This window comes from Phaethon aethereus, assembly GCF_964289735.1.
Source record: "Phaethon aethereus genome assembly, chromosome: 5".
NCBI classification, from domain to species: Eukaryota; Metazoa; Chordata; class Aves; order Phaethontiformes; family Phaethontidae; genus Phaethon; species Phaethon aethereus.
The window spans coordinates 43,291,671-43,306,302 of NC_138579.1; the positions used below are offsets into that span (position 1 = coordinate 43,291,671).

General features: G+C 43.3%; 1 protein-coding gene across 1 annotated transcript in view; it reads left to right on the plus strand.

Annotated features, from left to right (window-relative positions):
* LTK (leukocyte receptor tyrosine kinase) overlaps positions 1 to 14,632 on the plus strand; it is a gene marked incomplete at both ends in the record, with an annotated part of 99,626 nt that overhangs the window by 79,298 nt on the left and 5,696 nt on the right. Inside the window, 10 exon segments of the mRNA XM_082000165.1 lie at positions 746 to 888; positions 890 to 929; positions 1,469 to 1,567; positions 2,061 to 2,213; positions 2,949 to 3,059; positions 3,715 to 3,901; positions 4,745 to 4,835; positions 7,222 to 7,286; positions 11,054 to 11,183; positions 13,244 to 13,341. Of these exon segments, the coding sequence (XP_081856291.1) occupies positions 746 to 888; positions 890 to 929; positions 1,469 to 1,567; positions 2,061 to 2,213; positions 2,949 to 3,059; positions 3,715 to 3,901; positions 4,745 to 4,835; positions 7,222 to 7,286; positions 11,054 to 11,183; positions 13,244 to 13,341 (1,117 nt within the window).

Sequence of the window (14,632 nt, forward strand, 5' to 3'; positions counted from 1 at the left end):
GTCTATAAAGGATGTCTTCTTATATCACCAGATAAAAGAGAATGCACAGGGCAGGTGATGAATGCTCCAGTAGAGGCTATTCCATAGGAGGGCTCCTCTCTTCTTTGAAATGACTTAGTGAAAATCATATTGGGGGATGGAGCTGAGTCCTCCACACTCTAACAATGGCCTTTGAAAAGAAGACTTTTTCCCTGTTACTCCCATGAAACCCTAAGAACAAGAGTTACATTGTGGGAATTATACCAGAAATGGAAGCTTATTTATAATCTTGTAACAGCTGTGCTAGAATACATTCCTAAGAGAGAAAAAAGTCCAGTGATTCTCCATCTCCTGCTGTAATAGCCTTATAGAGGGGCCACTGGAGGAGATGAGGGAAATCCAGTTTATTTTTTATTTCCCCAGGGAGCTCAGCATCTCACATGGCTGAAAACCCTAACTAGTTATCCCAAAGGGGAGCAGTGGACTCCTTATTTCCCTAATGCCACTAGAAATTGGTGCTAAGGTGCTGGATATGCAGCACGTACCACAGATTGTGCATTACGTTTCCACTTCGATATTATCTGTGGCAGCAAGGAGGCTGTCTGTATATTCTCTTATCCTTAATGAAGGAGTTAACTTGAATGCAGGCAATTAAGAAATTAATAAGGGACAATCTCTATCTCTTTACAGTATCTCTCCTACTTTGCTCTGCTTGTGCTTCCCTCACCTGTTCTTGTTTTCTTCTCTCTTCTTTCTGTCTGTGAAGGTGGAGGTGGTGGCTGGCAAGATGAGACGCTGCTTCCTCAGGCTGGGAAGTCCCTTCTGGAAGGTGGAGAAGGGGGTCAAGCTTGCCCCCAAGCAATAGCCAAGCTCCAGTGGGCCACCTCTGGTGGCTTTGGTGGGGGAGGAAGGAGCTTGTACTTCTGGTGGAGGAGGTGGAGGCTACAGAGGTAGGTCTGTTGGAGGAATGGTCACGCTGTCTAATTTTGTACTCTTCAGAGCACCTGCAGTTAAGCGCTAGAGCTCTCAGTGCAGAGGTACACTACTGCAGAAGGTGATTCACTTCAAGCTGAATGGTATGGAAGCTGCCCCACTCTCCACCATCTCTCTTTAATTGGGGAAATCAAGGTTATAGAAATGTTCCTATGTGATCTAGTATTTGGAAGGTGTGCTGAATTACCCCTTCATTTGTCCCCAAGTTGCCAAAGGTAAATGTTCCATTTCTTTTTTCTGTTTAAAGCAAATATATTTTTACCTTGCTGAACTGAGCAACCTACATTGGAATAAGTCACTTCACTAGCCTTGGTACTGGCTTGACTGGGTCAAGTGAGCATTTATCCATCAAGGACACTATACATATTAATATATCCCTGGAAGGTTGCAGAGTGACCCCAGATGATAAGAACCAGGAATTAATGTGGCCTTTCAGAGGCATCATGTTTTTGCAGCATGCAGCACTCATCAGCTAGCCATACTCTTCTTTCCCCAGGAGGGCATGCCTCTGATAGTGATGATATCACAGCTGGTGGGCAGGATGGCATCTCTTTTGTGAACCCCATTGGAGAGATCTTCTTGCATCCCCTGGCAGGTACAATATACTTCTTATTCCTCTTAGTTCTTTTATTCTCCTTTTTCCTTCTTCCTGTCTATTTCCTCTTTTTTGCTCCTTCTCCTCCTGTCTTTGCTTTTTGTGTAATTCATTCAGGAATATTTCACTCTGCAGGCCAGATCTTTAGCTGTGGTCATTTCTTTAAATACATCTATAGTGCTCTGGGACTTTTTTCCTCTCAATCTCTAAGCCAGGAGAGACCCAGTCATCAAGTTCAACTGCACATCCTCAGTCCCAGACATTTCCAGGTCAAGTCACTTTGAGACCTCTCTGTTTGCTTTAGGGACCCAAGCTCTTCTTCCCTGTTGGCCCCTCTAATGTTTCTGACATGTGTCCACACTGTTGGACTATCTGCTCTGCTGCAGAGAAGCAGAGAAGTTGTAGGTACCTGATATATTTTTTTTTTTCCTCACCGGAACAAGATGGGAAAAGCTAAACTAAACCTGCCTGTTATGTCTGGTTTCTCGTTCAGCCATGGAGAGTCACGGTGAGGTGGAGGTTCAGATCTACCTTAACTGTAGCCACTGCCACTCAGACAACTGTAAGCGGGACCCTGACACCAACCTGCCAGTCTGCCAATGTGAGATGGGGGCTGTGCTAGCCAACGACAATGTCACCTGCACTGGTAAGTTGTGGAGATTTATCCTCATTGGATAATGCCTGTATTCTTGTATCATCTCTCCTCCTGGGTTTTTGATGGTCAAATCCCCAGGTTACAGCTGGTGGTTCCAGTGAACACAGTGTTATGAGAAATTTCAGTCAAACGTATGACTGAAAACTCCTGACGTCCTTTCCTTAGACACTGAGCTGCATCTCTATCAACACCTCCAAAGTTCAGGTTTAGATTAGGTATAAGGTAAAATATCTGTAAAGAAACAGTATAAATTTCCTGAATGGGCACAGTGTATCAGATATTTAAGTGTAAATACCTCTCCGGTATAACATACCACCTCCGGCTGAGTTATTTAAGCCACAGATTACTTCCTTCCACAGCGGTTTCCCACTGTGACTGGGGCTTGGTATTCACTGTTATTTCCTGGCACAGTCTCTTGCAACTCCCAAAGCATCAAAAATATATTTTCAACTTGGGAGCAGTGGTCTTATCCATTAATAAAAAAAGTGAAGAATGGATAAGCAGTCTGTGTTTTATCAGTCAGTTTTCTATCTTCATAATGTTTTTTAAATTGTTTAGGTAATTTTTAAACCTCCAGAGCTGTAGAGGGATTTGCTGTAATTTTTATAAGATGGTCTGGCCATGAACTCTGTATTGTTTTCTGAACTAGGAGCAACCTTGACAAGGATGTTTTACAGCAGCTCTGATTGTTTTCTGATTAATGCATCTCTATTTTTCTTTTTCCAGTGCCCCAGAGTCCCATCCCAGAGGGACACCTTCCTCTCCCGCTCCTCCTAGCTGTAGTAGCTGTGATTGTGGTGCTTGGAATGATCCTCACTTGTGGCAGCCTATCTATCAGTAAGAAACACTTACTCCTTATCACCCTTTGACTTGGGTTTTCCCAGTTAAATTAGACAAAAGGAGAGCTTCCAACCGCATGCCACTACTTTTAATACTTGGAGCAAGAGTCTTGGGGTCTTCCAAATGGATGAGAGGAACAGGGAGAAAGAAGTCATGGGAAACATCACCACCCCACAGTTAGGCACAAGTGTAATCCTAAAGGGCAAGAACTGCTGTTCTGGTATTTGCTACAGAGAACAGAGCTTGGAAAGCCCTCTTAGCAGGCATTTCTTTAGCAGCCACTGCTATATAGCCTGAAGTAACAGTCTGTAATTAAACATATAATTAATTCAGGGAGATGGTATGCTTTTTGGGACTTGATACCATCAAGGTGTCTTCTGCAGCAGCCTTTCCTCAGCCAAGGTACAAAGAAGCAGAGGAAACCTAAGTTGCTCCCAGGTGATTAGGACTCTGCAGGAATAAGACTGTTTGCATGTCCAGTATGAAATCACAACAGTGCATGGAGAAGAGCGTGATACTGATGAGCTAAAGATACTTCTTGAGCATTTATAATTACGGAGTTATTTTCTTTCTGTTCTGTGTGGCCAGCATTGTCTTTTTTCTCCAGGTGTTGATCTTGTTTGTACATTTTTATTTGTCTCCCCACCCCCAGTTTATCACCTCAAGAAGCAGCAGCTGGAAGGAGCCAGAGCACGACTGCAGAGCCCAGAATATAAACTGAGCAAAATCCGCACATCAGCCATCATGACAGATTACAACCCCAATTACTGCTTCGCAGGGAAGGCCGCCACTCTGAGCGAGCTGAAGGAGATCCCACGGAAGAACATCTCCCTGCTTCGGTAAGGCTTGCAGCAGGGGCTGCTCTCTGGCACAGGACAGGAAAGGCAGCCTGAAGCAAAGGTAGAGATAGGACCCACATACTCTTTTTAGTCATCATCAAGTATTCAGGACAAGAAAATGAGGGCCACTTCTCTGATTGACTGGAAAGCACCTAGTGCAAGCCAGCCAAAATATGACAGATGTGACACTATGCTCTCGAAGATACTTTGATTTCATAAATTTCTCAAGCAGAAGTATGAGTCTCCTGTTCCATGTTCCCACAGAAAGCATAGGATATTTCACCTCTGTGTTTTTATATGATGTCCCAGATTACACTTGCCACCCTTCCAAATCTGTAGCAGTATTTCTTTTTCAGCATTTCCTGTCACAACAAAATTTCCCATCACAAGGAAATACATGCCAGGTTGCTCTTCAGCTCTATAACATCCAGATGATATCGATCAAAGTTATGTAAACTTTAAAAGGAAGATCTTGATCATCCTTATGTGCTGTCTTGCACCATCTCCTGAAGACATCAGCTTGCAGCTACTTTATTCTGTTGTTCTCCAGTTCTTTCTTGCCTTGCAATTGCCATACCTGGTGATAGGGCTCTAGGATTGAGCAGGCTGCTTTATTTGTTCATAACCATTAAGGATCCCACCTCCGTGCTTTAGTGACAGTGCCAGAAAATACTGAGAAGTTATTTTCAGGGGCTTTGAGATGAAAACAAAACTCTGATGTTGATTCCATCTCTTACAGCAGGTTCTATTCCTATCCTTGGACTCGATGAAGAGAAGAGCTTGGTCAGTGCTCGATCCAGGGGCATAGTAACATCTATTCCCTCTTTTTTTTTTTTCTTCCAGGGCACTAGGACATGGTGCATTTGGTGAGGTTTATGAGGGAACCGCGGTAGGCATTGCAGGGGATCCCAACCCTCTTCAAGTGGCTATCAAGGTCAGTACCCACAAATTTCTTTTACAACCATAATTATCCATAAGAGTCATATTATCTCGTTACTATTCCCGTTGGAGAATCACATTCATCACATGCATAATGACATGTGTGTGATGCAGGTTTCCACACATTGTTGCATCTGGGAATTATAAACTTTGATTTTTAAGCACTAGAAGCAGGTTGAAAGTAAAGTATCTGTCTTGTTTGCTGCATGCCTAATGGCTGTAAATTGTGATCTAACTAGGAGGAGAATCTAAAAAGGGCAATCTCTTTTGTAAGCTCCATTCCCATTCCTCAGAAGAGATAGAATCAGTGCCCTCAGATGGGAAGTTGTGTGAATTAGTCACCTGGAGACTGCATAATACAATTAGTTAAAATAAAACAACAAATTCTCTATCAACATAAGTAAATATAGCTCACTTGAAATCAACACTGAACCATCAGTTCACTCCAGCAGAGAATCTGCCACAATGGCTCTTCTGCCACAATGATTTTTATAGATATGAGTAGTCAAGAAAAAAAAGAAACTTAAGGGGGGAAAAAAGTAGCAACAAACAGATGTTTTGAGGATATTGCGGACTGGAAGGGGATTTCTAAATCTTATATAAAGACAAGAAAGCCCAGTCAAATATTAGTATGAAGCATTTATGTGACAGCAAACAGGAAACATTTATATTATTATTTTATATTATTACTTCTGCATTTCAGTGGTTTTGAATGCTTTCTCACAAGTTTTTCATATGACATTACCATATTTGAAAATTTGTATTTTTTCTCGATTTATGTTTCATTTATACTGAGAGTAGTGTTTGTCTACCATACCTGAAACTTTCAGGTAGTCTCTTAGTATTGGGGTGTTAAATATGCTGCTGTGAATATCTATTGTGATATCATGCTAATTTCCATGTCATTAACGGCAAGAGATAACAGACTGGTTTTCTGTGAAATTACTGCTGTTGCCTCAGGATTTGCCAGTTACTCAGCCCTGAAGTTAAGGATGCTTATAGCCTGCTTTTGTACTTTTATAAGCTTGTGACTTAGAGACCCAAACCTAATTCTACGAGTTCAGCCCAAAACGTAGATTTCATTAATAACAAGAAGTGCTGTTGCTATTTGTCCTGTCTTTCAAAACCCTCTTCTAAAAAAAAAAAAGTGAAAGGATCACGCATTATGGCACTTTGTTCCGAACTGCCCTGTGCTACTGAACGACTGTGCGTGAAAACCCAGGGCAGACACCATCAAGCAGCTGTAGCGGTGCGACCCGGGGCACGGTGGCAAGCAGAAGTAGATCGGCATGTTGTTCAATTGTGATAGTCCGGTGAGGATGTCACCAGTTCCGCGCGTCTCAGCAACGACGGCTACTTGTTTAGAGCCCTGTCCGCCCACTTGTTCACCCAGTTCCCTATAAAGTGAACACCCTGAACATCATCAAAAGGCTGCTCTTCTCCCCGGCTGGAAACTGGTAGTGTGTCCATGGGGCCCAAGCTGTGGCTGTGCTCACCTTGCTCCAGTCCTGATCTGACTTTGCAGAAGCAGGTGCAGACTGGGAATAAATTTAAAAAAATATTTGCAACATATACCACATATTGTTTGTGGGTATTCCAGCAATCTAATAGATTATCTGCACTGTCCCGTGTGACGCGATCACTTCTCTGAGATAGCAGAACACAACTCTCTCTCCTGTATCCCACGCTGCTGCTGACGAGAACTGTTTCCATGTCAGCCCCACCATGCTGAGTAGTAAATGTCCCACCTCTCTGCGTGCAGTTTGGCAGTGGGTACGGCACGCTGCTGTGGCCCAATCATCCTGCCATGTTAAAAGAGTGGGCACGGTAGCAGGCGCAGCTTCTACTGCTGCCTGCGCTCTCGGTTCGTGTTTATCAGTGGCCGACGCCGTCCAAATCTGCTGCAGGAGAGAAAGCTATAAGGCCATGTGACACAATTATTTAAATGGTACAATTGTATGTGTCATGCGACATGGAAGCATGTGCTGTAATGTGGACATATAGAAGAGGGAGAATAAATTAACACCTGTTAATTTAAAGTGCTTCCTACATCTGTAATTCCCCAGCTAATGCCTTTCTTGATGTGTACCTGAAGTTATTTTGCTCCGAAGTACTGCATATAGTTAAATGCACACAAAAAATATCCAAGTAGGTCACCAGTTTCCTGTTCTGACTTTAACTACCAAATGGGTCATGTGCAGTCCAATAAACTAGGCATTGAAAAGATGAGGCCCTCTCCATTAGGGCCCTGAAGTCATTCACACGTTACATGCTTGCTCTTTTCCTTTTTCTTTTTTTTTTTTTCCTTTTTCCTTTGGTGGTCACCTAAATGTTCTCAATTCTTTGGTGGGATGGTCTTCACTGTCTTTACCTCCCAACAGACCCTGCCAGAAGTGTGCTCCGAGCAGGATGAGATGGATTTCCTGATGGAAGCGTTGATTATCAGGTATAGTTTAAGTTTTTTATACTGATGGTGGGCAGGGGGAAAGGGAATAATGCAGGTAATAAAAATTATTAATCCATTTGTTTGGGTTTGGAAAAGAAATCCAGCTTTGTTTTACACCAGGTAGCCTTTTAGTAGCATATGTGTTACTGGTTTCAGCTACTTATTCATCTCAAACAAAGTAACTGAGGTTCTTTTGTTGCACATCTCTTGTGGTTTAATGCCACTAGGCAGCTCAGCCCCACACAGCAGTGGGACGGGGAAGAGAATCAGAAGGGCGAGATTAAGAAAACTTGTGGATTGAGATAAAGACAGGGTAATAGGTAAAGCAAAAGCTGAGTCCATAAGCAAAGCAACATAAAGAATTCATTCATTCACCACTTCCCATTGGTAGGCAGATGTTCAGCCAGCTCCAGGAAAGCAGGGCTCCGTCACATGTAACGGTTACTTGGGAAGGCAAATGCCAAACTCTGAATGACCTCCCTTCCTCCTTCTTCCCCCAGCTTTTATTGCTGAGCATGATGTCATATAGTACGGGATATCCCTTTGGTCTGTTGGGGTCAGCTGTGTCCCCTCCCAGATTCTTGTGCATCCTCAGCCTACTTGCTGGCGGGGCAGTGTGAAAAGCCTTAATGCTGTGTAAGCACAGCTCAGCAATAGCTAAAATATCAATGTGTTATATACTTGTGATCACAAAGCCAAACCATAGCACCAGATTAGTTACTGCAAGGAAAATTAATTCTGTCCCACTCAAAACTAGTCCAACATCCCAACAAAAAATTTTGCTGGTTGGCTCTGCCAGTCATGGTCAGAGGAGTGAGAAGGCATGACATCGTCATACAAGCATGTTCTGTGTTTGAAATGTTGTCCTTTTCAAAGAATCCCATTTTACTAAGTACAAATCATGTCCCGAAGCCCTTGCTAAAACAAATTTTCAATTATGAAATGGAAAGCAATAGGAAAGCTAATGCTGTAAGGCCTTTGACACAGTCCCCCACAACATCCTTCTCTCTAAATTGGAGAGATATGGACTTGATGGGTGGACTGCTGGGTGGATGAGGAATTGGTTGGATGGTCACATCCAGAGGGTAGTAGTCAATGGCTCAATGTCCAAATGGAGATCAGTGACAAGCGGTGTCCCTCAGGGGTCTGTATTGGGACGAGTACTCTTCAATATCTTCATCAATGACATAGTAGGACTAAGTGCAGCCTCAGAAAGTTTGCAGATGACACCAAGCTGAGTAGTGCCATTGACAACAGTGGCAACAGCCTGAGGGACGGGATGCCATCCAGAGGGACCTGGACAAGCTAGAGAATGGGCCTGTGTAAACCTCATGAGTTTCAACAAGACCAAGGGCAGAGTCCTGCACCTGGGTCAAGGCAACACCTGGTATCAGTACAGGCTGGGGGATGAAGGGGTTGAGAGCAGCCCTGTTGAGAAGGACTTGGGGGTACTGATGGGTGAAAAGCTGGACATGAGCTGGCAATGTGCACTTGCAGTCCAGAAGGCCAACCCTGTCCTGGGCTGCATCAAAAGAAGCGTGGCCAGCAGATGGAGGGAGGTGATTCTGCCCCTCTACTCTGCTCTGGTGAGACCCCACCTGGAGTCCTGCATCCAGCTCTGGAGCCCTGAGCACAGGAAAGACGTGGACCTGTTGGAGCAGGTCCAGAGGAGGGCCACAAAAATGATCAGAGGGATGGAACAGCTCTCCTGTGAGGACAGGCTGAGAGAGTTGGGGTTTGAACAGCCTGGAGAAGAGAAGGCTCCAGGGAGACCTTATTGCAGCCTTCCAGTACATAAAAGGGGACCATAAGAAAGATGGGGACAGACTTTTTAGCAGGGCCTGTTGCAATAGGACAAGAGGTAATGGTTTTAAACTAAAAGAGGGCAGATTTAGATTTGATATAAGGAAGAAATTTTTCATAATGGAGGTGGTGAAACACCGGCACAGGTTGCCCAGCGAGGTGGTAGATGCCCCATCCCTGGAAACATTCCAGGTCAGGTTGGACGAGGCTCTGAGCAACCTGGTCTAGTTGAAGATGTCCCTGCTCATTGCAGGGGGGTTGGAGGGTTGGACTAGCTGACGTTAAAAGGTGTGTCCAACCCAAATATTCTATGATTTTATGATTAGAGCCACCTGTGCAGTGACTCAAAAGCTCAGCCTCTGCAAGACCAGCACCAAAGTGGTACAAGCCAGGCTTTGTGACATCAAGTCTAGTCTGCCCTCTTAGCCTTGGTATCAAGTCTAAATCTGCCCTCTTTTAGTATAAAACCATTACGCCTTGTCTTATCTGCATTATCTCTTGCAAATAAAAGTAAGAGTTTTTGTAAGACCAGGTTTGCCAGCTGAAGAAGGAGAAAATGTGAAAAGCTTTTCCCACTGTGGCTTTCAGGTAGTAGCTAAGCATATGGGCAGCCTTTTTGCCTTCCCTGTCTGTGGAACTCTTTGCCATAAGTAAGTGCTTTCTTCAGTGAAGGTCCTGGGCTTCTTTGCACAAAAATAGCTGAGTGAGACACTCTGAAACCTCTGTAGGGATAAGGCAGTGAACACGGCTTTGCACAAGTAGCTTGCACAGATGGGACACAGCCCTTCTACCGGTGTGGCCACTTAGATGTGTTCTGGCTTTTGGTGTCTTTGCAAGCTTGACAGAACCTTTATAAGGCCTCATCTGCATAACCTTCTGACAGTGAACTACGAGATCCATAAAACCAGCCTAGAAAAGGTAACAGACAGCCATTCCTATAACTACCTGTACTTAAGTATTCCAGTCTTGGAATTTACTTCATTAACCCAAGCCCATGTTTAAAACAATAGTATAGTCAAGGGTGACTTTAAGGTAATAGTAGAGTCAGAGTTGATTGTAAGTCATCAGAAGTTATGCATTTTTAATTTGTGCAACATGAAGTTCCTTTTCTCAATATCTGGCCCAGCTCATACCTAGATGCTGTTTTTCTGCTATTAAAGCATGAATCTTGTGACGTAGTGCCACTCCCTAAAGTCTGCAAGAGCTATGGCAACAGGAGGTAGCGCTGATGTATGGGTTTTTTTACAAAGCAATTTCAATCAATTACAGAGTGCTTTGGTTCACTTAACAGAATATGACCCTTTCTCTCCCTCAACTTCCTTTCCATTTTTAGTTCCTGTATTATCCAGGTAATCACTGTCCAAGGGAAGATGCTGCTTTCTAATGACCGAGTCTTACTGAGCTTCTTGACAGTCTCAGCTCTCTTTTGTAAGAGGCAGAAAGCCATCACATAGGCAGCTGCTGCAGTAGGTATTAGCTGAGCCTCTCTTTGGCAGACTGGATACTGAACTGACTCCACCAAACTAGACAGCAGTATATTTAAAATAAGCAACGCTGAATTACAATCCCTACTGGGCAGGATTTTGTTTCACACGTGCCAATAATATTTGCATATTTGAAGTGCTTAGCTTTCTTTTCCCTCTCACGTCATCCCTGTCTTTCGGTCAGCGTCTCCACTAAATTCTCTCTTCACAGCCAGAAGGTTCTGCTTTACTTTCAGGTTTTCATACCTTCTCTTGAAAGCTTTTCATGGGCAAAGCCAGGCATAACCCTGATCCTGGGGCTGTCATGATCAGAGAGGCATTTTGATATGGCTGAAGTAGGAATTTGTTTGGGAACTTGCACTGCATCAGGATTTGCTTCAGTCCAGGTTGCCAAAGCTCAAGGCACAGTGAGTGTGATGGATGTTGGCCAGGTACTAATGCTGTCTTTCTCTTCCGTGTCGCTGTGATCTTGGCTTTCAGTAAATTCAATCACCAAAATATCGTGCAGTGCATCGGTGTTAGCCTACAGACGTTGCCTCGCTTCATTCTGCTGGAGCTCATGGCTGGAGGAGATATGAAGAGCTTTCTTCGGCAGAATCGACCCAGAGTGGTGAGAGAACTTCCCTGTTAGGCTTGTGGTTGGTTTGAGTATGACTGTTTTTATTATTTTTATGACCTGTATAAAGGCACTGAATCCAAGCAGGCCTGTGTATGTATTCTAGCTCCTACAAACTTCTGGATACATCTGTCTATGTTCTTGACACAAGCAGATGAGAGAAAATGAAAGCAGTGCCAAAACTCCAGTCTATTAGTAACTGAGGAGGAAAGAGTAAAATCCTGTCCTGCCATTCCAGAGTTCTCTTTCAGCTGGACTATAGATTAAGAGGCTTTCTTTCCTCGATGTCTGCCATTTTTTGTGTGCACTGTGATGGTGTGTGAGGAGCTGAACTTGTAACATTGGTATGCAGTAATGAGAGTTTGCAGCACCAGGTCCTCAGCAGGTGTGCATCAGCACTACATGGAGATGTACAAATTTATACTAGTTGAAGATCTGAGCCTGCATGTAGCACTGTGACAGGGATTTAAATCAATGCAAGTGAAATTATCAAGTAAAATACTTTAAAAAAAAAACCAAACACCGCACCTTCATGAAAAGCTGTCATAAGGGTTTCTGCAAATTATGTGTGATTTCTAATACTATATTGATGCCAACCAAGTATGGTGAATATTTAGAATTAATTAGTTTCAATGTTCTTCTTATGAATAGCTGATTCCAGGTATGTGTTCTTGCTTCTTAACAGTGGGCACCTCTGTGAAATAAGCATGTATCTCTGCTTGAGTGGAGACTTCAAAAGAGGTCCGATTCCACGTTATTTCTTGTTGTATTAAGGTGCCTGTGCTGGCTGCCTACAGGGGCAGGAGGAGGCTGAGAGGTGCCTCGTGTACTCCTATATCCCACGATGCGGTTGCACAGCTTCTCCTCCACACACACACACCCCCTCCCCAAATAGTTATGACAGTATAGCTTCATGTGTGTATCCTCCTATGCTGGTATTAACATGTTAAAACATCGAGCTTAATCTCTTCCTCATACAGGAGTACATATACTAATTAGATGCACGTACAGTGGTATAGCAGCACCCAGATGGAGGAGTTTGTATATATTTATTTTTGGCATTTATAGTAAAAGTGGTACAATTTTTGTGAGTAGATAAAGTCTGTGGGCAGCAGAGAATAATAAATACACTTATTTGAAAATTATGTATAGATGTAATGTGAAGAACAGTTATTTTTTTAAATATCATGTGAAAACAAATCTGCTGCTATGTTGGCTGGTATGCCAGCAGATAGCAAATACAACAGTTGAAGTCCTCTTAGTACTCAAAAAAAGGTCACTGATCAGCAGTGTAGTAATTTCTCTCCATCCTTCCTGAGAGCAATACAGAAGTTCCTGGAGAAACACCAAGGAAATTTCCCTATGGGGAAATAAATGATGGGTTGAAAATAAGCAGGGCTCGTGGAGAAAGACTTCTTTACTGCTCTTAGTTAGGGAAATGCAGGTGGTGAGTGCTAGACCGGTCCCGGAGTCCTGTGGTGAAGCATCCCTTTTTTGCATACTGCTCCTGAGGGTAAGCTCTGTCCTTCCACAAGAAGGGATAAGTCAATGAATGCTGACTGCTGCTGCCGGGATGTGCACTCGTGCATCTTTGCGCTCTCTCCGAGTTCATGTGCTAATTTCTGTTGATAATTTATTAACTCACTCTTTAAAAGTGGGTGGGTTTTTTTCTCTCCCATCTCACCTTTTAAACCTGCTTGTCTTTTGGTTTCACAAAGTCCAACATCAGTAGGGAATAGTTCTCTCCCACCCCCTTTATTAGGCTATTCAGGCTGGGCCATAAATCTCTCGCCAGCGTGCACTCATTCACTGTGCTCAGGAAAAGTGAAATCTTCTGCAAGTTTTTTGGCTTAAATAAGAGTTTACTCATTTTCTAACTCTTTACTTTGATCTTCTTAAGTTCATTTTGCTCCTGAGTCATTTAACCCTTCCCCCACCCTGTATGTATGTCTCTCCCTTTCCCTTGTTCTGCTTCACTTTCATTATCCCCTGCCCGAATTGTTGTTCTACTCCGCTAATTCCTCCCTTACCATTTTCTGTGTACCCTTTTCCAGAATCAACCATCCACGCTAACAATGCAGGACCTGCTGAACATCGCTAGGGATATTGCCTGCGGCTGTAAATATCTGGAAGAGAACCATTTTATCCACAGGTGAGGAGAAACAGTCCCTTCTGATGCATCTCAAGGTGTGTGAAGCTCACACGGTTTCTGTGTGCAGCACATTAGACAGAACTCTGTCTCCAGCTGGGAGACAGAGATTTCTTCTACCAGTACAGGTCTGTGCTTAGATGTCCGGGCTGGTCTCACTGTTTTTTTGTAGGAGTTAGGCTCTGCACTGCTCTTTGCGCTGCTGGGGAGAAGAGTACCTTCTGTTTGCAGTGAATATCTTCAAGCCTTAGTTTTCAGGTGCCTACAATGTAGACACATTTGAGATCAGCCCTGTAGTCCACTAGATGGTAGTGTCACTCTGTGTTAGCTTGTAAGACAGTAAGGTATCATTTCTCTTTTTTTTTTTTTTTTTTTTTTTAAATTTCTTTATCTTGACTTAATGTTTTCCCTGTCCTGTCAGCACAGGCCAGCCCATCATGTTTGAGTTGTTCACTAAAGAGGGGTAGAACAGGGATAACAGGAGGTAAAAACACAACTCTTAAGGGTTCCTTCGCAGCCCAGCGGCTGACCTGCTGTGTGGTCTTGGTGAAACCATATTTATCTGTTCACACCTCTTTTTCCTCTTTTGTAGAACAAAAAAATGTTGATATGGCAGGCTTCAAATAAGAATAAAATATTATAGAAGAGGTAAAAGTTATTATAGGTAGCCTTTTAAAATTCCCAGTTGGATATTGGACTCCTTTGCTTCTGACTAAAGTTGTTTCAGCTCATAATGTTCCCAGGCGTAGCATCCAACTGAATTCCTTCCTGAGTACGAACCCCATGCTGAGGTCAGCCCTTGTGTGCAAAGGAAAGAGGAGGCCTGCACACAAGAAGGTCACACAGGCTCTAACTAAACCATAAACTGGAGTTATGCAAGTAGACAACCGATTCCCGCGCAGCATGTATGTGTACGCGTGACGTTGCACAGCGCAAAGAGGCAGAGCCAGGCAAGAGTGAGCAGAGACTGGAGCAACTGAGGGAAACAAGTGGCAAGCAGCAATCGGAACAAAGAGCCATGAGACTGAGATATGGGTTATGTTACGGCTTTATGATTACAGCATCTGAGCCAGTTTTCAGTCTCCTTTATATTGGAACAATAAGTAAGTTCCTTTGAAAAAAGGATTAGAGTTTTCTGTCATTAAAAAAGAACAGTAAAAGCGTGTAACAAGCTGTTGTATCTCTTGATAAATACATGAGGGGATCAGTATTCTAACTGGAAACTGCAGAGTGAATTACTACAGCATTATTTTTTGCAAATCCTTACTGTAGTAGTAATATCCTTCATCAACCT